General features: G+C 54.3%; 8 protein-coding genes across 8 annotated transcripts; 4 read left to right on the top strand and 4 right to left on the bottom strand.

Moving 5' to 3' along the window:
• Positions 1-1,628: 1,628 nt before the first annotated feature.
• On the top strand, positions 1,629-3,359 carry PG998_001849 (DNA repair and recombination protein rhm52; the record flags this gene model as incomplete). Its single annotated transcript, XM_066868667.1, has 3 exons — positions 1,629-1,636; positions 1,695-2,350; positions 2,407-3,359. 3 exons carry the CDS (start codon positions 1,629-1,631, stop codon positions 3,357-3,359), a joined length of 1,617 nt encoding a protein of 538 aa, XP_066737082.1.
• Positions 3,360-4,275: 916 nt separating this feature from the next.
• PG998_001848 (uncharacterized protein) lies at positions 4,276-4,521 on the bottom strand (the record flags this gene model as incomplete). Its single annotated transcript, XM_066868666.1, has 1 exon — positions 4,276-4,521. One exon carries the CDS (start codon positions 4,519-4,521, stop codon positions 4,276-4,278), a length of 246 nt encoding a protein of 81 aa, XP_066737081.1.
• Positions 4,522-6,785: 2,264 nt separating this feature from the next.
• PG998_001847 (uncharacterized protein) lies at positions 6,786-7,288 on the bottom strand (the record flags this gene model as incomplete). The annotated part of the gene is made up of 2 exons (XM_066868665.1): positions 6,786-7,127; positions 7,163-7,288. The coding sequence occupies 2 exons, from the start codon at positions 7,286-7,288 to the stop codon at positions 6,786-6,788; spliced, it is 468 nt and encodes a 155-aa protein (XP_066737080.1).
• Positions 7,289-8,905: 1,617 nt separating this feature from the next.
• PG998_001846 (Pex19-domain-containing protein) lies at positions 8,906-10,144 on the top strand (the record flags this gene model as incomplete). Its single annotated transcript, XM_066868664.1, has 3 exons — positions 8,906-9,301; positions 9,368-9,970; positions 10,046-10,144. The coding sequence occupies 3 exons, from the start codon at positions 8,906-8,908 to the stop codon at positions 10,142-10,144; spliced, it is 1,098 nt and encodes a 365-aa protein (XP_066737079.1).
• Positions 10,145-10,559: 415 nt separating this feature from the next.
• Positions 10,560-11,324, bottom strand: PG998_001845 (uncharacterized protein; the record flags this gene model as incomplete). Its single annotated transcript, XM_066868663.1, has 1 exon — positions 10,560-11,324. The coding sequence occupies one exon, from the start codon at positions 11,322-11,324 to the stop codon at positions 10,560-10,562; it is 765 nt and encodes a 254-aa protein (XP_066737078.1).
• Positions 11,325-12,179: 855 nt separating this feature from the next.
• On the top strand, positions 12,180-14,041 carry PG998_001844 (ABC1 family protein MCP2-like protein; the record flags this gene model as incomplete). Its single annotated transcript, XM_066868662.1, has 2 exons — positions 12,180-12,499; positions 12,580-14,041. 2 exons carry the CDS (start codon positions 12,180-12,182, stop codon positions 14,039-14,041), a joined length of 1,782 nt encoding a protein of 593 aa, XP_066737077.1.
• Positions 14,042-14,704: 663 nt separating this feature from the next.
• Positions 14,705-17,587, bottom strand: PG998_001843 (uncharacterized protein; the record flags this gene model as incomplete). The annotated part of the gene is made up of 8 exons (XM_066868661.1): positions 14,705-15,016; positions 15,145-16,279; positions 16,337-16,485; positions 16,547-16,927; positions 17,007-17,054; positions 17,109-17,191; positions 17,248-17,324; positions 17,388-17,587. The coding sequence occupies 8 exons, from the start codon at positions 17,585-17,587 to the stop codon at positions 14,705-14,707; spliced, it is 2,385 nt and encodes a 794-aa protein (XP_066737076.1).
• A 1,229-nt stretch (positions 17,588-18,816) lies between these two features.
• Positions 18,817-20,356, top strand: PG998_001842 (uncharacterized protein; the record flags this gene model as incomplete). Its single annotated transcript, XM_066868660.1, has 2 exons — positions 18,817-19,221; positions 19,430-20,356. The coding sequence occupies 2 exons, from the start codon at positions 18,817-18,819 to the stop codon at positions 20,354-20,356; spliced, it is 1,332 nt and encodes a 443-aa protein (XP_066737075.1).
• Positions 20,357-20,517: the final 161 nt, after the last annotated feature.

The raw sequence follows: 20,517 nt of genomic DNA, 5'->3' as shown, positions 1-20,517 counted from the left end.
CTTCCAGTGATATGTAGGTCAGGCAATCGGTACCCCGTCAACGTCGTGTTGCTGTTGTGTTTAGAGCTGGCCGACCAATGCCGTGGAGTGTTTCGTTGCTTCACGACTTGATTGTCTGTAACTGCATGCCGGCATAAATTTCGAAGGAATGTAAATCAGTATGGCAGTATTTACGAGCGGAGTTGGTCGGATTAGAGTCGAGAGCAAGTGTCGCTTGCAAGCCTATTCGTTTTTGCGTTCGGTATAGGGTGGGCGACTTCTCTCAAATGGCTGGTAGGGGGAACGACGGTGGTGAAAGCAGACAACTCGCGGGCGCGGTTGGTTGACCGATTGTTGTTGTATGGATGCTGTCAACTTAACGAGAGGAAGAGAGGAGCGTGTGTTCCGACTGTCGACAACGGCTGCTGTGAAGCGCGTGGGGTATAGGAATGGCAGCTGGGAAATATTGGCAGAACGAAGTGCTATCATGTCATTCATCATCCCTTTTCTAGATTCCACTTGTTGTCTGTAGCGCTGCTGGGTCATGGGTCCAGGCCCAGACGTCAAATGCAGCAGCAGCACCGCGTTGCATCTCACAATCCGATGAGATCAGCTAGTGTGGTCCCACTAACGTTAAAGCTACCACCGGGGGCCAATAGGGAGGCCAATAAAGACCCAACGCCCCCCTTCCAGAAGGTAAGGGTGCCCTTAATTAGCGATGGGGCATCCCGTCTACCGTCCAAAGGCTGGCAGGCGGTGGACAGATACGAAAGTACCGCAAAGGAAGTCAGTCACAACGTTCTTTACCGATTGTAAGGATATATTGATACATTTCTAGAATATATTCTTTGGGGTTTTGATAACTCATGCACAAACTCTTGGAGAACGCTTTGGTTTTGTCGTATCAGCAGTGCTCTCTTTTTGTCACCCGCCTGGCCAGTCTTCAGCTGCATTCGGGGCGTGTGGCTATGGCTGGTGTGGGCAAAATGCAGGCAGGCAAGGGTGCCACATGTGTGCTGTGTTTGGTATTTGCAAATCACGGTGATCTCTTTCAGCACTTTTGAGTTACATTGCGGCTTATTGCCAGTTGCATTCTATCGAGCCAGCTGTGCCCATCTCAATTGGTACGGTATTACGGGCGTATCCGCGCTGCGTATCAATCCATAACTGCCTCTTGTTGAAGCCATTTGCAGTAGTTGGCCCTCTACTCGTCCTTAGCAGGCGCGAATCGAAGCCTCCAGGGGAGCCTCTTCGTCCCAAACACACGACGGCCTCGCTAGCTAATGCAGTGTTATCTGGAAAGTTTACTGCTGCTAGGTAGTTGAAGAATAATAGTTACTAGTCGACACTGATCGAATTGCGGTTTTTACCCCCTGTCTTCTTCTGCCCAGGTGATATTGAGTGAGTGCCGCCACTGAAATCAATCAAATGGCCCATGCTTGCATTGCACGTGACTGACGTGACTGCCTAAAGTACATGGCAGGCTACGTCGCGTCTCTCCACTGCTCACTTGGACGCGTCACAACCAGCATATCGCAAGCTCACCTCACACTGTCGCAACAATTACAACCCAAAAGAGGACATCTACACTCTTGGAGCATTGACGCCTGTAGATTTTTCAATGCCAGCTCATCAGTGAGAGCTCCATCATGCCTGCGTAAGTACCACTCTCATGATGACCCTACAGGGCTCAGAAGTGCTAACATGGCAAACAGCCCGGGCGACCAGCATAACGTGGCTGCCAATCCTTTTGCGGAGGCAAAACCGCGTATCTCGGAGTATACAGCAGGAGAGATCGCCACGCTCCAGTCAAGACTTGAAAAGCAGCTTGGCCCTGAGTATCTCTCTGCGCGCAGTGGACCCTCAGGACAAAAGGTTCATTATATCGCTGCTGAAAAATGCATCGCGCTCGCGAACGAGGTGTTTGGCTTCAACGGCTGGTCTTCTAGCATTCAGAACATTCAAGTCGACTTCGTCGACGAGAACCCGCAGACCCTCAAGATATCTCTGGGTTTGTCTGTCGTGATTCGTGTAACATTGCGAGATGGCACTTACCACGAGGATATTGGTTACGGCCATATCGAGAACTGCAAGGGCAAGGCGGCAGCTTTCGAGAAGGCAAAGAAAGAGGGCACCACAGATGCTTTAAAGAGAGCCCTGCGAAACTTCGGAAACGTGCTTGGAAACTGCATTTACGACAAAGACTACCTGGCCAAAGTAACCAAAATGAAGGTCGGTGCCACGAGATTCAATGAGGATAACCTGCATCGTCATTCCGACTTCGCCAAGAAAGAGGTTGTCGTCAAGAAAGAGAGCGGTGGTGCTGTTGATAAGGGCCGGGTCAGTGCTGCACCCTCGGCGCCTCAAACTGGTGGGTTGGACTCTGACGACTTTGACTGGGTAGATACTGATATTCTGGACCTGTAGATTCGGCGGACTCACTTGACGATGACTTTGGGGATTTTGACATGACGGATTTCGGGGTGACAGAAGATGGTCATCCCGACGAAGTAATCCTGCCTACGTCACACGGAGTGAACGATAAGCCCCACGCGCCTTCTTCTGGCCTCAATAACGAGCAGAGCAAGTCTTCCACGAAGAATGCATCCGGGCCGGCAAAACCCATGCAACCTCTTGCGAGAGCCCAGGGACGCCCAGGTCAGAATATTCCGCCCCCTAGACCACAACCTCAGACACCCAACCAGGCTCCGCAGCGCCCGGGTGCGATGAACAACGGGCGGCCGAATCCCCAAGTGCACGGAAGGCCAATGCAGGCTGGTACAGGAGCTGCTCAAGGTCAGGTAGCTGCCGCTCAACAGGCTTCGCTGAATGCTAGAACGAATACGCCTCCTCCAGGCAATACAGAACTCACGGGACCAGTCGGTTTCTTCTCCGCCCGTTCAGTCAATCAATTGCCAGAAGACGCCCCGCCTGGGACGGCCAGTGTGGCGCCCGACAAGGCCAAGGTATTTGATCCTCATGCAGAGAGTCCCTCGATTCGAAAGACTCCTGGTATCGATCACAAATCATCCAAGCCGGTTGCCAAAGACATTAAACACGTACCCCCGATGAAAAGGGACGAGGATGCCCCAGTAAAAGGCAACGCTGCAACCGGTACCGGCCACAGCTTGGGTCCGACTCAGAGCATGGGAAGACCACCTACAGGCCCAGGACATGCGATGAATCCATCGCTGGCCGGCACCCGCCAGATCGGTGCCCCGGGCGGTGGTATGAGTCCCATGGGTAACAGAGGCCAATTCAGGCCCTTGAGTGTGAAGCGACCTGCAGCCGATGCGAATGGTCGAACGGCGTTGAATGAGGTTTCCACCAACAACAGCGTCAATGCGGCAGCGGATTCAAAGAGGCAGAAAACGGGCTAGGGGCATACCAGCCAAAAGCTCGACCAGGACACCACGACGAGCACCGGCTCGCGTTGTGATGCTTGGCGTCTGGAACGGCTACTTTACTGATTCACGAGGATTTGCATTGCTTGGGGCGCAAGGTGTCGAATTACGATAGGCGTTTGATGGCTCAGGAAGGACTTCTGAGAGTGAAACCGTGGCTTGTGTACATGTAGCTAGACTTTATACTGGCAGCAATCTGGTAATATACCAGTGGGCATTCTTTCCATGAACCCACGAATCAACAAGTCTTATGCGATGGCATATTTGTGAAAATCATAAATTGAATAAGTGCCAAATGTTATGTTCATCCTGGGTATAAACACCTAACTCCAATGACGTGGCTCGGCATCGCCAGGCCATGTACCGAAACGCCAGTCATTCATTAGCCGCCAAAATGCAAGGCAGCGCACTCATAAAGCCCATATCATACCACCCAGTCCTGATAATAGCAGCTCTTGAACTGCCTCTGATAACCCAATAGGTCTGAGCCAGCTAACCGCTCCCTGGTTGCCATGTATCCTGCCCTATAGGGGCCGCTAAGAGCCACTACCGAGCAATGGCTGGCCTAGACGCAACCTCCTTCGCCAACACTGTCTTGATGCCTGGTCGTGCGTGTATGTGTGTTGTGTATGCATATAGCCATGTGACAGTGGGCAGAGCACTGTCGAATACGACACTAAGGCGCCATCGCATGTTGTGCTTGCGTGATATGGGAGGCAGACGTGTAGATTAGTCGTTGTTGTTGTAGTAGTAGCAGTAGTCGCAAAGCCCTTCTCCCCCAGTCAGCCGACTTCTTGTCCGTGATACTGTTTGTTTCCGCCTGCGACGATCCCTCCTTCCAGAATAGTAGTGTGAAAATGAGCGCAAACAAAGAAGCAAAAAAGATGCTTCTTTAGTCTTTAGCGATTGCCCCAGCGCCAGCTAGAAGCCGAAGAGGATCGCGACATGGGGAGGGCGGCGACGAGTCGCTGCGGTCGCTATCCATAGAGCGCTTCTCGGGCGAGGGCGAGCGTCGCGACGGCAACATGGCTGTGGTTGTCGCATTCGAAGGCTCGGGCAGGGGGCCTTGCCGCGCTTGGCGCCATGATGTAGTGATTTGCTTGCACAAATGCGCCGACATTGTGTATGTGGGCGACATGTTGATGGTGATTTTGGTGGTAGTAGCGGTGGAGGTGGAGGGCAGTAGACTAGGTGGTACGATGTTTCGCAGAGTGGCGTTTGTTCCAGTGTAGGGGTTTTATTTTCTTCTCCTTCCTTTGATGCCCGTTCTCATTATGGGTTCGAAACCAAGGTTTAGGTTGATTGTGGAATGTGACAAGGTGAAGCTTCAGGATCAGGTGCGCAACGAGAAAAAATATACTAGAAGTGCAGGTAAGGTCGAGCCGGGTTTAGGAGAGGGAGGTGGAAGGTGGAAGAGAGATCGACGTTAGGTTGTCGTATGTCGTGTAAGTCAAATCGGGTAACCAGGCGGTGATAAGATGGAGTGACAGAAAGAATGGGGAGTCGGGTGAGTTTTATTCCTACCACGTACGATGAAGAGACACACTCCCTGCTCCTTGCTGGCTTATACCTCCTTGACCCTGCAAGAGGGAATTGGACGCATGTACGCATGCGCTGCGTGCCTCCTGCCGCCTCCTGCCATCCATATAAATGTACGGTTACTACCTGTACCGGCCAGGCGGCTATTAGAAACAGCACGTCGTGTCGATCGGGTGCGCCCCGCCCATGACTCGGAGGGTGCTCCAGCAGAACTCCAGGGGTGGCAGGCAGGATCTGGGGCCAATGGGGAGGCTCGGAATGCTGCTGACTGGTGGTGTGCAATTCCCAAAAGCGGCAGTGCGTCGCCTTCCACCGGTTTAATCGTACGACGTTTGGCCTGGCCGGGATGGAGAAGTGGGTGGGTGCCGGGCATTGTGGCCTCACTATGGCACCATTCGTGCCATGGCATTCCTCAATTCTCTTTGGACCAACGCACCTACAAAACATCAGCCCTGTTCGGGTCTGTTCGGGTCGGTTCGGCTCGACTGGTGCAATTGCCTGCGGTATCCTTCGGGGAGTTGCCAGTTGGCGTGGAATCCGCGGAATTGACCCCCGATCTATTCCAAACTCGGCCTGGTTGCGCACCGCTGCCAAGTTGGGTTGTTTATAGACGATTCCATGCCACCGGAATACATGTCTAGTCAATGATGACAATAGTGTGAGGTCACTCGGCAGCCCCACCGGAGAGTGAGTATCGCCTATGTATGTATGTAAAGGTTGTGCTCGGCTTGTCATCCGGACTCCCACCCTCTTACCGCGAACAGAGACGTAGGTCTGGGGTAATACCCACAAAGCAAGCACGGCTATGGCGTGTTTATGCTTATATATGTACGGGGCTCCATGCCTATCTCTTCTTCCCTGTTGTATATGTATATGTCAAATGACAGAAGCGTACCAATCATGAGGGTAGGCAGACGTGTGGGGGCATACGGACTAAAAATAGCCATACATCTGCAGGCCCCCTTGGGATACTAAGTGAGTATCATTTTGCTTACACCGGGTATCCCAGGATGATGATGGCGACTTATGTGGCCCAGAAAGCTGAAGTTCGCGCCATCTGGTGACGGCCCAAGTTCAAACTCGATACGAAGACAGCTATCTCGACGATGAGAAAGCAATGCTCCCTAATAGGCTCGGCGTTGATTTTGTTCACCTGCTGCAGTGGCCGTAAGAATAGGAAGCGAGATGCCCAGTTCGCCAAGGCAGGATGAGTGGATGTCCAGGTCGATACAGAAGGCAGCATTTGGAGGTTGCTCAACAATCAAGTATTATAGTACGTAGAATACCCAGTCAATAGGAATGTGTATACTGTAAGTTCGGAGAAGTGGGTATCAACCCCTATTAGTGTGAAGCTTCCTAGCGTCGCCATCCGGTCTATAAGAGACCGCCAGACTGGCTTAGTTACGTGCTCCCACCCGTATCACTACACCTGCAACGCGACAAAACATAAAAGGACACAAACACCATCGACGGGATCCCCAAAAATAGATACTCAGGTCTGCCTGGGGGTCGAACCCAGAATCTCCTGATTAGAAGAGAATCTCTCGTCGAGAGTCGAATCGTAGTCAGACGCCTTGCCATTGGGCCAACAGACCGATGAGATAATCGCTGCTTGTGAGAGCCTCACTTGCTTGGATGATGCGAAACCGGCTAAAAATGGCTTTTATCTATAGGTGGCACTCCGAAGCCTAGCGTGGTTCAGTAAGATTGTTGCCAAAGCCCTCAGCATGATAGACCTAAATAAGAGATTTAATATTTTTATTTTTTATTAAAAAAATAAATTAAAAAATACTCATGGGGGCCAAAAGCATACTGAGCTATGAGCACTTCTGTCCTAGGAGGGAATGGCAACCCCAATAACCTCTAGGCCGCCCCTGGCAGCTCTGCTAAGTGCTCCTTCTTTGTGGCTCCACGTGACGGCAGCTCGGATCGCAGGGTCGGGCCGCCAGACAGTTTTGGTATATCCCAAAAACCCGCACCGAGCTGGGGGGACTTGGTGCCCTTTTGGTTGCTCGCTGGCTTGGGTGAGATTTGCTGTGCCCGACCGGAGCCGCCGACATCTTCAGGGTCGGGTGACGCCTCGTGTGATCTCACCCACTGCTGTTTCGGCGTTTCGTATTGTGGCGGCTGCGCCGTCTTCTTCTGACGCCGCAGACTGTGCACCAGAAGGGCACCGCCGACTCCTACCCCGACTCCGATATCAACCTGGACGTCGTGGCTTAGGCCAGAGGAGGAGCTACCTGGGGAGCCTGGCGAGGTGGAGCCGGGATCGAGGCGGACGTTGATGTGGTACCGCTTATGCTAGAGGAAGCATCGTCTGCTCCTCGGGCCGGGACAGCAGTTGGGTTGAAGAAGATGCTGCCCATTATAGTCTGCGGGAGACAGAAATGGCCTTCACAGCAGCACGCTTGCGGGCCGTTCTTCACAACAGCGTGTCCGTATGGAATGAAGTGTCGGTTGGCGATCTGACCACGGCCGAAGCAACAAATACCATTGGAAATACATAAACCACTATCGCTCTGCATGGCTATCACGTAGCTTCAAGGTGGGATTTGACTACTTTGTACACTTATGAAGACGATGTGTGGAAAGTTCAAGGTCGAACGGAGGGAGGACGATGTGGGACTTGCCCTGAAGGAGAAAGAAGAGACTGCCCGAGAATCTAAACTGGTGAGCATCCCGGTCTGTCCGCTATCACACACCATAACATTAAAATATGCCGAATATATCAAAAGATGTCGTGCCACAGTGAGTTAGTGCTGATAGCTTTGCTATTGGATTGGTTCACCGAGTATTAATATAGTCTAGCACTAGCAAGCTAGTCATAAGCCTCCTGTGTAGTCGACGCCGCATAGCAGAAACTGACCTGTAGCTCGGCATCTCAGTCTGGTTCAGATCACAGACGTGCAAAATCGACTGCGGTTACGACACGGCATCGTATCCGAAGTTCTAACCTCGTATCGACCGACATATGATAGCCGCACATGCATCCCCTCCAATCCTGACACGGCGGTACTCGCTAAGCTTATACAAAGGGCGTCAATGGGTTGCCACAGATCTAGGCAACCTTAGCCTAAACGATATAGAAGAGGATTAGTCTTCGTGGCGAAGGACACGAGAAAAGCAGACCACACTGACAGCCAGCGTTAATCTCATAGCATGGACCCAAGCTGAAGCCAATCGGCTGTCAAAGGGACAGTCGGTACCGCTCTGCAAATAGGTAGAGGATGCTGCTGAATAGGGGCTTGTCTTCGAAGTCACAAAGTGAATCTGAGATTAGCGAATAACAATGTCGATAAGGGCATTTTCGCTAACCTACAAAATTCTAGGTTGCGCCCCCATGGCCTAATGGTCAAGGCGCCGTTCTTATACATCTTTGAGCAATTAAATGTGTATGAAGACATGCGGAGATTGCGAGTTCGAGTCTCGCTGGGAGCATGAATTTTTCTGCCGCTGCTACACGTGGCTTTTTGCCTGCAAGGCTCTTGGTCTCTTCTTTTGCAGGACCCGTTTTATGCTTTTCCCTCCTGTAACTGTTGTCGGCCCCAGATCCTTGATGATGATGATGATGATGCTGCTGCTGCTGCTGCACGTCTAGCCAGGCATTGATCCAAACTGTCTACATACCAAAACCCTCATCGAGTCACTTGGTGGAGGCATAAAGAGGTCACGGTGGTGTTGATGGTTTGTGTTATGAGGCAAGGGCCTAAATCATTGACAGCCGGGCTGATACTCCAGCAGCCGCCTTGACAACGCAACAATGCACTTGGGCCGATTGAAAGCCTCGGGCTGTACCCCGCGAACTACCGGACAGCCAGCGCGGCTGGGATTAGCTGCCAAAACCACTCTAGCTACCCCATCTCCGACCAACATGCTCGCTCATTGCATGATCTGATTTCCCAATAGCAAGCGCCCTTGGATTTGTACAGATAACCTATTCTCCCCACCTTTCGGTTATTGTCATTTGGTACTCTCGCAGAACCATGTCCGAGAGCAAAGATGCCCTCGTGGACGGGGAAAGGCCCACAAAGCCCGATATCACAACCTCCGCCGAACATGTGACAGAGACCGCGCCGGCACCAAAAACGGCAGTGACGACAACGGTTGACCCCGGCGACCCAGACGAGGATGACTTAGACGATCTCGACGACATGCTCGAAGAGTTCTCAGCTGCCAAGATCGACCCCCAAAAGGCTGGCGCATCGGTGCCCGGCTCGGCCAAAACCGCGACGAATCCGAAAACTGCCAAAACAGTGCCTACCATTCGTACATTAGCTGGAGATGTGCCCGCGGCAGACCTCGATGACTTCTCCGAAGAAGAGTTCCAAAAGCAGTTACAAGCCGGCATGGCAGAGCTGATGGGCGACCTTGACAAGAATGTAGGAGGGCAGCTTTCCGTATAGCGGGCTTACGCAACGCAACGACTAGCACTAACAGAAGCGCAGCCCGAGATGCAGGCCCAATTCGAAAACATATTCAAGGAGCTGGGCGCAGCCGCGGCGGTGGATGGCCCACCACCGCCCGCGCATGCGACCACGCCGGCCTCGTCATCTTCTGCCGCCCCCAAGCAGCCTGCTGGCAGCAACCTGAAAGACGCCGACAAGGTCGCCGCCGACCTCAGCGCCGACGCCACCTTCCAGGAGACCATCCGCCGCACCATGGCGCGCATGCAGGAGTCGGGCGAGCAAGCCACGGCGGCGGCGGCGGCGGAAGGGTCCGAGGACGACTTCATGGCCGAGATGATGAAGGCCATGAAGGACATGCCCGGCGGCGGCGGCGAGGGGTCCGAGGAGGAGTTCAGCAAGATGCTGATGGGCATGATGGAGCAGCTCACCAACAAGGAGATTCTTTACGAGCCGATGAAGGAGCTGAACGACAAGTACCCCGGCTGGCTCGAGAAGAACGGCGCGGGGCTCGAGGCGGACGACAAGAAGAAGTACGAGGAGCAGAGCCGGCTTGTGCGGGAGATGGTGCAGAAGTTCGAGGAGCCCACGTACAAGGACGAGGACGTGGCGGACCGCGAATACATCGTGGAGCGCATGCAAAAGGTAAGCCCGTCCCCGCCGCCCAGGCCGGTTGCAGGTAATTTGATTGCCTCAGACTATGCTAACTTGCAGTCGCAGATGCAATCAAGTGGCTCGCCGCCAGCCGATCTTGTTGGCGATATGCCCTCCGCCAAGGAGGTCCTCGATATGCCGGACGAATCATGCGCGCCTCAGTAATCCAACGGCTAGGCAAGCTAGATTTTAAGACATACTACGTGTACCTGTTCATGCGACCAGGCCGAATAATGATACCATGTCCATGCCTCTTCTTGATGACTATGTATTCGTTTGTGCGTGCACGACTGACAGTTAAGAGATATACAGATGGCATTCTACGATTACATATACAGAACAAAACCCCCAAGACGAATTATGACTTGGAATAATCTTCAATGCCATGAAAATCCCAGCCAAGAGTGCTTGATATAACCTGAGGTGGAATAGTGCATCTCGCATCCTTCCAAAATCGCCTCCAATCAGCCAAGCCGAGAATACCTCGCGGAAATCGAAGTCCAAAACGCCAGCCAATGCTTACTCCTCGTAGGGTATCAAAACAGAACTTTGTACAGGGTTTACGACTAATATCTTTTTTTTACGACATATCCATGTCGCTCGATGAGGGAAAGTCGTGTGGGGTGATGTTGCCTCGTTGTGTATGGGACAGCAAGTCCATGAAAATGTTGTCGTAGTCCTCGTCATCAGACAGGAAGAAGGGCGAGTCAGGCCTCGGCGGCGCCCTCTGTTGCTGCTGTTGCGGTTGAGTAGAGCGAGCGTCGGCTTCGTACATGGATAGCATCGCATCCTCGTCTTGCTCCATGGCATCAAGCATCATGCTGTCGATATCGTCACTTTGGGAATTGTTGGAGTAATCTCCTGCCGTCGTCGTCGCAGCTGCCGCTTCTACTGATGGGTCTTCATCGATTTCTTCCTCGAACACAAAGCCGTCTATGTCGCTCTCTTTTTGTAGCCGCCGCTGGCGGTTGAGGAGCTGCCACTCCAGCTTGAGGACCTCCTGATCGCCACCGCGGCGCTCCCACTGCCGGTCGTCCTGCCGCTGCCGCACGTTCTTGAGAAACAGCTTCCGCCGGCTCTCCTGGGCGTTCTCGCGGGTCTGCCGGAGTGGGTTCGACTTGGCGGGCCGCGACGCGTACTTGAAGAGCTTCAGGGCAGGAATAGGCGAGGACTGGATCAGGTTGCACCGATTCGAATCGCGCGGGGACAGGGGCGCGGACGGAGACGACTGCGAGGAAGAGACGGCGGCTCGAATGGGCGACGAGGATAATGGCGAGGATACGTTGGGCTTGTAGGGGGACGAGAAGTCGAGGGAGAAGGTGGGAGCAGGCATAGCTGTCAACATTGCGTCTTCTCTTGCTGAAGCCGGCGGAATGAATACAATATTTCGGACAAACAAAAGCTGGTTGGTGTTTATGCAAAATCTTCGGTGGTGGTCGATCAGCGTGGTGGGCAGAAGAGACACTGTAGGCTTTCTTTGAAGCTTAATTGATCTGAACAAGTCGCGAACCAACGCGTCTCAATAACATAAAGCGATCGGGACCTGCACTTGCTGGGATTCTGGAGCGCGGGCTGCCACCCCACCACGCGTATCCTTGCCCTTGTACGTACCTTATGTACTTCTACATAACATACGCAATTAACCCCAAAGTGTGCTAGCCCGCATCGGCGGTCTTGACGGCTTGTCACCGCCTCACATGCCAATTTTCAATTAGATTAGATAAAGCTTTATCTAATGATGGAAGGGTTAGGCCGCTAGGCCGCAGTTGACAGTCAGCAGTGTCTTTTCTTAGTGGCAGCAACAATCGCAATCGTACCTGCCAGCGGCGATCGATCCCTGTACCCCTGTTTTTCCCGAAGAACGGCAGGCACTGGACCAGGACTGGACCAGGACTGGACCCCTATGACGGCGCCGCGGCCGTGGCAATCTGATTATTTTTTTGGGCTGCTCTCCCCAACGAAAAACATACTGGCAGTATCTATCGTGCAAGCGTGTTCACCATCATTGTCGCCGGTTTCCACTTTTCTCGTTACTGTCCTCTCCTTTTACAATAAGGGATACCGTTTTGTTTTTGTTTCTGGAAGGGAAGTGCCCTGTTTTACGGTAATGGGTTTATGACTATCGTTTTTGTAATTTGTCCACCCCAGATCTGCCCCTGCTTGTAATGCCTCAAGGCCGATTTTCGCCTTCCTTACAACTATGAGGGCCCCTTCGATCAATGCGCTGAGCCGCTTCACGAGCCCCAACACTGCTCGATGGACCTGTTCAAACTGTCGCAGCCAGCTCCTGCCTCGCTCCAACCTTGCAGCGCGATCATACAGAAAACAATTTTCTTCGGGCCATTCATCCGGGGGCAATAGGCGCAGTCGGACCGGAAGAGCAACTGTTACTCTCTGGGCCACCGCTACAGGCGCCGCCGGCGCCGGCGCCTTGGCCTTGACCGACAATATTACGCAGGGATATGAAGCCACAGAGAGAGCAGGAAGAGTGGCATCAGCCTTGTTTATCAATATTAATGAGTTAGTTCCTCCCCAACCTGGCTGGTGCGAGCCTCACTCTCGGAAGTATACACCGACCTCTAACCGTGCTCATGTCCCAGCTATCGAACGACCCTTAAGAAACGTGATGTCCTAGAAGACGAAGACGAGAAGAGCAGTGTGCTGAGTGAATGCCACAAGAGATGCTCGACGAGAACGTTCAAGGTGATGGAGAAGAATGGAGGTATATTTATCAAGTTGGGCCAGCACCTGAGCGCCATGACCTACCTGCTTCCAGTCGAATGGACCGATACGTTTATACCTTTGCAGGACAGGTGTCCCGTGTCCTCGTTCGAGTCCATCGCCAAGATGTTCAGAGACGATACTGGCGAAGAGCTCGAGGACTACTTCTCCGACTTCTCCACGGAACCCATAGGCGCCGCTTCATTGGCCCAGGTCCATCTCGCTACCATAAAGGAAACTGGCCAGCGGGTCGCGGTCAAGGTGCAGCATCCAGCTCTGGCTCAGTGGGCCCCCTTGGACACGTTGCTCACCAAATTTACTTTCTCTACGTTGAAGAAGTGGTTCCCCGAATACGACTTGGAGTGGCTGGCATCCGAGATGGAGGTATCTTTACCCCAGGAGCTGGACTTCCAAATGGAGGCTGCCAATGCTATGAAGACCAAGCAGCATTTCGCCAACATATCTGGACTGCCTCTAGTGATTCCCCAGGTCATCTGGGCCAAGAGGCGTATACTGGTCATGGCTAATGAGTCTGGACACCGTCTTGATGATTTGGAGTATTTGGATGCAAGCGGAATCGACCGAGACGAGGTTTCAGCAACCCTGGCACGTATTTTCAACGAAATGATTTTCGGGAAAAATGCACCTCTGCACTGCGATCCTCACGGAGGCAATATTGCCATCCGCAAGACGTCTCATCGGGGCCCCGGCGGTGCTAATTTCGAGGTGATCCTGTACGACCATGGTCTGTACCGCGACATCCCGGAAGCCTTGCGGCGAAATTACGCCAGAATGTGGCTGGCTGTCATTGATGGAGACATGGACCGCATGAAGTACTATGCACACGAAGTAGCCGGCATTACCGATGAACAATTCCCCTTGTTCGCCAGCGCCATTACCGGACGCGATTATAGCATCATCTCATCTTCCATCACGAAGCCCCGTTCAACAGATGAGAAGAAAACGATGGGCGATGCCTTGCAGGAGGGCCTGCTCACCGACTTGGTACAGTTACTGGGCCAGGTTCCTCGCATCATGCTTCTCATTTTGAAGACGAACGACTTGACCCGAAGCTTGGATGAGAACTTAAAAACCCGTCAGGGCCCTGTGCGCAACTTCGTGATACTGGCCCGATACTGCGCCCGCACCGTGTTAGAGGAGCAGATGGACGAAATCCGCGAACACAACGGGAGTTTGTTGTGGCCTGCCAACGCTCTCCGATTCCTGGCCGCATACGTGGGCTTCCTGCGAGTAGAGCTCAAGCTGGAAATGTTCGAGATGTGGCTCAGCCTCAAAAGAATTGTAGGCATCCAAACAAACCTCGAAACAGCTGTATTATAAACGTCGGCCCTGGCATGGCATCGTGGCATTGTCAACCACGCAGCGTGTTGTCTAAACTTAGATACCTTATAATAGATTTGGTGCAGCGTTTGCAGTAGACGGAAGGGGACACCACAGGAGCCGAGTGTCAATATACGTTTAATTACTACACGATCCGTATATCTTTCTCAGGCAACGGCATATACGCATGCAGTGCACGCAGGCTGCTTACCCAACTGGCTCTCACTAGGACCTGGGGTAGTGAAGAGGTTGGCACAATTCCCGTTCTCCCAGATATCCCTCCCACGAGCCCCTTATCGTTATTGCACCCGAGTGACCCGATAAACCCAGACTTTTCAGCAACACAACACCACAATAACACTGTAACTCCATTCCATAATCCACCTCCCGCCAAATGAGTGTCCCGTCCCAATTTTTCCCCACCCCATTTCTTTTCCATTCTAAATGTACTGCCCCTTTCCGCCTTTCTATCTCACACATGACTGAGTCGCCTATCGTTCGACCGCTGTGCCGTTGCCGGCAGTGCCATTCAAGGCGGAGGCGGCGGCGGCGCCTGCAACGGAGGCAGTGACCCTCGTCGTTGTGAGGTTTAGCGAACCGCCGGTGGGCGTATCGAGGATGATCTTGTCACCTCCGTCGGAGCCGGCGGCGCTGCTGCTGTTGCTAGAGGTCAGCGTCGGCCCCTTGAGCGGCTCGCTGTATACGGGGGAAGTGGTCAATAGACTCGGCCGGCTCGACGCTTTGGGCCTGGACTTGGATCTTGAGGCTGGGGACCTTAGGGTTCGAGACGATGGTGCCGTTAGCCATTCGGATGGAGGCTTGAAGCATGGACGTGAGCCTCGTAATGGCCGTGGGGCCGTCGTCTTTGCCGATCTCGTCCGCAAGGCCCAGTCTGTCGATGGCGCGCTTCAGCGGAATCTGGCTGTGGGTTAGGCCGGTGTTAGGCATGGAGAGGACCGTCATCTGGCCAGCGGTCTGCGAGCGGCTGCGTCAGTATTGCCTTATTTTCTCCTGAGTCTCCAAGCAATTCGGGTTCTGACGGGGGAGGCTCATCCCTCTCCTGGAGTGTGACGGAAGCGAAGGGGTGGGATTGTGTGACTTACCTGAGAGCCCAGAGCGAAAATGATACTGCAGGGAAGTGGTAGATCCGACCTCTCCACCTGTACCGAGAGTGCGTATAGTGTGGTCGTGTTCTCCGAGCGCGTGGAGTTGAAGGGCGGCGGGCTGGCGGCGCCGGCGTCGGCGACAGCGGCAGCGGCAGCGGCAGCGGCAGCGACAGGGCTGACAGTAGGGGCGATAACAGTAGGGGCGATAACAGTAGGGGCGACGGTAGTAGGGTAGTCGTTAGAGTAGCCCGCGGCGGCGTTGTTGACGGCCAATTGAGCCGATGGGGCCGGCGACTCGGACGCGATCGCGACGACCGGGGGCTTTTGCCCGCACCCTCGCCGGCGTATCGCCTTCTTGCTGAAGGGCTCCTGCGTAGCAGCCACTGCGGCGGCGCCGCTGACGCTGCCGTCGCCGCCAACAGGGGCGTGACGCTTTCCGTGCTTGCTTGGAGGTCCGGCTTTCGCGGGGGCGGGCGGTCCCTGCCCTTTGGCCGGAGCAGGGGGTGCGGCGGGGGCAGGGGCAGGGCGGCTCGGGGGGCCAGGCTGCCACTGTCCCCATGGCCAACCACCCCACCAATTCCAGCCGCCATCGGGGTTATTGTTGGCTGCGGTGGTGGTGGTGGATTGGGCCGGTGTGCTGGCTGCTGTCGTGGACGCCTGGGAGGTGACCGGGCTGGACGCCTGTTGTTGCTGCTGCTGGGTGACAATGCTTGTTGGAGCTGACGATGGCGCTGACGATGGCGCTGACGATGGTGTTGACGATGGTGCAGACGACGTAGATGCTGGGTTACCGGCAAGAGAGCCGTCGCCGTACAGGATGTTGACGCTGCGAATCACGGAGGTGCGCAGCTGGTCCGGGGTGAGAGACCAATCGTTGCTGATCTCGGGGTACGAGTAACCGAAGTTCTTCGTCGTTGCTGCAGTGCGCCCCGTGTGGAAGCTGTTGGCGGCCCGGTAGAACGGCTTCAGATCAGTATCGGCCGTGATGGACGTCCCGGCCGCCGTGGCGTACAGACCCCTCGTGCGGTAAGATCCCGTCATGACCGTGTTGTTGTAGTTGATGGCCTGCCATAGCGCGATGAGGCGGTCCACCTGGGCGTGGTGCAGAAAGCTACCATGAGTTGGGAAGACCCTGCATCAGTCTACGCCTCTCGCGAAATATAATATTCGGCTGTTTATGTGGACTCACAAGATGGGATCGAAGCCTGAGTAGTCGAGCGAGCTCATGATAGCATACATGCTGTTATGGACATCGTTGTGGGGGTCCTCGAAACTCGTCCCAGCAGTCCCCGACGAGGCCATTGTGTTGAAATCCGTGACCGACGACAAGACGAGGTACTGCAGCTTCTTTGTTAGACTCCCGATGGAGGCTGCCAGGCGGGGCTCATCCATGACTTACGACTTGGTCTTTGAGGGGACTTGGATCCGTGCTCAGCTGCTGGTTCACGATGGAGAGCTGATCAACCCCCTGTGAGTTCGGCTGGCGCGTGGTGGTAGGCCAGCCCCAGCAGTTGTAGTCGGTGTTGGTGGGGAAGTAGTTGTTGGCGTGGTTGAGGGGGAACCTTTGCCACTTGTATCTGAAAAGGGGGTTCTCGATCGTGACTTGTCCATTCGGGCCATTGACGGTGATGGTCGGCGTGGAAGCAGACGGCGGAAGGGCGGGGTCGGCGGCCCAGTCCCAAAACGGGAGCCGCCACTGCTGTGCAGCAGCCCGGTAGGCGGCGGCGTTGCTTCCTGTGTAGTTTGCAGCCACCTTGGCTACGTAGCTACCGAGGACTTGCTTTAGGGTTGTCAGTACACACACCCAGATGCCGGTTGTCTCTGGGACGGCCTAGGTCCAAGTAAAGGGGTATGCTCACCTCATATGTAGCAACGTAGGGTCGATGCCACGCTGGAAACATGATCTCCTGCAGTCTTGTTAATCCTCTCGACTTCTTGAAGTAGCTAAGCGACCGACTTACTCCGTGCGGACAGAATCCTCCTCCGCTACCTCCCGAGACGGCATTCACGCCATTCCAAGAAATGTAAGGTCGACCATGGATACCTTAAGCGAGATTAGGTTGTGTTTTCCCCAGGGCATTTGCAAACTGCTAAGCATACCTGCGATGCCAAAGTACGACAGCTGGTCACTTTCAGGGGCGGCCTGGAATGCCTGCAAGCCAAGAATGAATAGATCCCTATATGATACGTATCAGCCAGCGGGATCGGGATATTCCTGAGTCATACACCATTGCCCTTACCATTGCGGCCCGCCACTGGCAGCGAACGTATTGACGTTCTGCCTGACGGGTCTCTGGCCAGTAGCAGTGTTGACCCCTGACGTAAGGCCCGTCACAATAAATTGTTGGGACGATTGGCCCCAGACCGTTTGTGCCGTGAACGACAACGCAACGGTTGCCAGCCTGAGGCATTTGCTTAGCGGAGGCATGATGCCTGGCATTTTGAGAGAGGCAAGACCAAAACGAGTGACTTGATAATGAGTAGTGATTGCGGTAGAAGCTCAGTAACGAATGTATGTCTCATAAATGATAGCAAAACGAATTAGGGAGTGGAATTGGTGTGAAGACCGTGGGGTTGCCAGCTACTGCTACGTGGAAACAAGCATCAAGGAGGATTTCAATATATACATACCCAACCCTCACACGACATCCGGTGACTCCAGAAAGATACGCGTGGGTAAATTTGTTTAGAAACTCTTATTCCCGCTATGACTCGGTGTAGGAAATGCCACCGGAAGCCATCAGCAGGCAGTCGATGGGATCTTGCGCTGGCTAAGGCTCACTACGAGCCGAGGGGCCGATACCAATGCTCCCTGGTGCCTAGTAGGATTGGCTGGCAAGAATATTCCCGGAGGAGGAAAACACAACCTCGTCTCGTTGAAATGAGCTGGCGTCAGTGGCAGGTGCAATACGAAGTTTATCAGAAAAGGGGCCCTCAGTTGTGGCGCACGCTTACTTGGTAGTCTACTCGTCAGCACAGCAAGGGGGAGGCCCGTCATCTCTAGTCTGACTTACCCTAGACCCTAATCGAGGGACTGAATATTACATTCAGCCTTTTGGCTTGAAAGATTCCATACCCCCTGAGTTCCGGAAAAGCTTGCTACGGCAGTCAAGCCGAGAGAGAGTTATGGCAGAGCTGTTCTACATGGCGGCTGACTATACACCATGACCATCAGGACTATGCCGAAGCTTGAATGCAATTTTTACACTCGAAACCTGGCTGAACCTCACCGGAAAGTGCTTGGCCTTGTCTCGAGTGTAGTGCTAGTTCCTCGCATTTTCACATACACCATTACGTCTGTCAGAATATGACCCGTTGTATCCTGACATAAGCGCAGCCTCTGGGAGCGCCAATAGGGGGTTATACTCAGCACTCTGAAGATCGTGTGCCAGAAGGGGGTTCTTAGGTAGAACGTAGTACTAGTATACAACCAGGCCCGGCGCGTAGGTCTATGTCTATATATTGACCAGATTCCGCGGACCTTGACTTCCTCTTTCTTCTTATCAGCATCAGCATTTCTTCTCTCATCCGATTTTTAGTCGGTCTCCCACACTCTTTCTATTCCGTTTCTGTAGGGAACTTCCATTCATTCTTTCCTCCTTCATCCTTCGCTGGTTCTGCTAGAAGCAGATATCATTCGTTAAGCTCTTCCCTTGCCATATCGCTACCATGAGGAGCAACGCTGTTTACCTCTTCGCTCTCGTCCTCGGACCGATGGTCGTTTCGGCAAACCCGTTGCCTGGGTCCTATGGCTACGGTGGCTACGGTGGTGCTTCTCCTGGTGGCCCTGCTCCCGGCGGCCTTGCCCCTGGTGGCCCTGCTCCCGGCGGCCCTGCCCCGGGCGGCCCTGCTCCCGGCGGCCCTGCCCCTGGCGGCCCTGCTCCCGGTGGTCCTGCCCCCGGCGGCCCTGCCCCTGGCAACCAGGGGGCGACCGTGAACTGCAATTACCCGAGCAATGTCAATCTGGCTGTCTGCTCTAGTAGGGGTAACGCCGGTGGCTCGAGTACGAGCTCGAACCCTTGTGCTTCCATTGGAACCGGCCCTGGTGGCTCGGGCATGGGCGGCCCGAACGGCGTAAGCATTTCCTTACAACTCCCCGGCTTGAAGTTACTTGATGGATTACTAACTTGTGTGTTGGCAGGTGTGTGTTAACTGTGACTATCGTGAGTATAAATTGGAAGTGACGCTCTGGAGCAGGACTGACCAAATTCTCTATTATAGCAAGCAATCGTGCTCAGAAGGCCTGCGTGAGCGGGTACAAAGGATGGCAGCCCAACTGTAGTTGGTCCCAGAATGCTGCTTTGGCCGCTTGTGGCGGTGCCACTACGAGCCAATCTTCGCCGACCGGCTCGTCATCTTCAGGAACCTGCGGCAACGTCAACCCATGCTCGGGCATCGGATCGGGCCCGGGCGTTGGCGGCCCAGGGATGACGGGCCCGAATGGCATCTGCATCAACTGCGATTACCCATCCAACCGTGGCCAGTGGTCATGCCAATATGGGTTCAAAAGCTGGCAGCCCAACTGCAAGCTGGACCAGCACAAGAACCTCGCGGCCTGCGGCGGATCCTGCCCCTCGACTCCCGTCGCTGCCAAGACCACAAGCCCGTCTCCCGTCGCTACGGCTCCCCCAACTGCCTGCTCCCAATGAACTTTGGCAACCCCGTGTGCTCGTGCCAGATCCCGATGAACTCCGAACTTCCCCAGTGCAAGCCGGTGCCTACCTCCCCTAAGCCCATTGACACTCCCACGCCCGCCAAGACGTCAGTCTACGGACAAAAGGCCACCTCGACACCCGTCAACTCACCCACACCTGTGCCCACCAGCAAGCCCAGCACTCCAGCCTCCGTGGACTGCAGCAACGTGGCCAACTATGGCAAGTCGGCGTGTGCTTGCACAAACGCGCAGTATAGCACTTTGTCTCGCTGCCAGCCCTCGACTATTACAACCACTACTACACAAGCACCCACCGCGACCCCTGAAACTACCCCCGTGACCACCCAGCAGACCTCCGCCATCGAAACCACGGCTGCCACGTATGATACTACGTCAATTCCCGAGTCGGCTCCTGAGAGCACACCCCAGGCAGCGGCGACAACTGAGTATGGGTCCATTCCTACACCGGCATCGAGCGCCTCTCCCGAGGCCACCACCAGCCAGGACAGCAGCTATGGTTACGAACAACACCATGACTACAACAACTGGTACTAAATCACTGGCGCAGCCGGGAGCCGACACAATTCCAGGCCTAGTGCGATGAGATGGAGAGGGGTCGAGGGGTTTGCGAAACAAAAAGAAATCAAAAGCTGAAATGGCAGATGCGGGTTTTGGGGATAGGGACGCAGGTACGGCAACGGGGAGTTGTGTCTTTT

Source organism: Apiospora kogelbergensis, assembly GCF_038363985.1.
Source record: "Apiospora kogelbergensis strain CBS 113332 chromosome Unknown utg000001l_segment0_segment0, whole genome shotgun sequence".
Lineage (NCBI taxonomy): Eukaryota > Fungi > Ascomycota > Sordariomycetes > Amphisphaeriales > Apiosporaceae > Apiospora > Apiospora kogelbergensis.
Note: the sequence above shows the minus strand (reverse complement) of the source record. Positions and strands in the feature narration are given on the sequence as shown.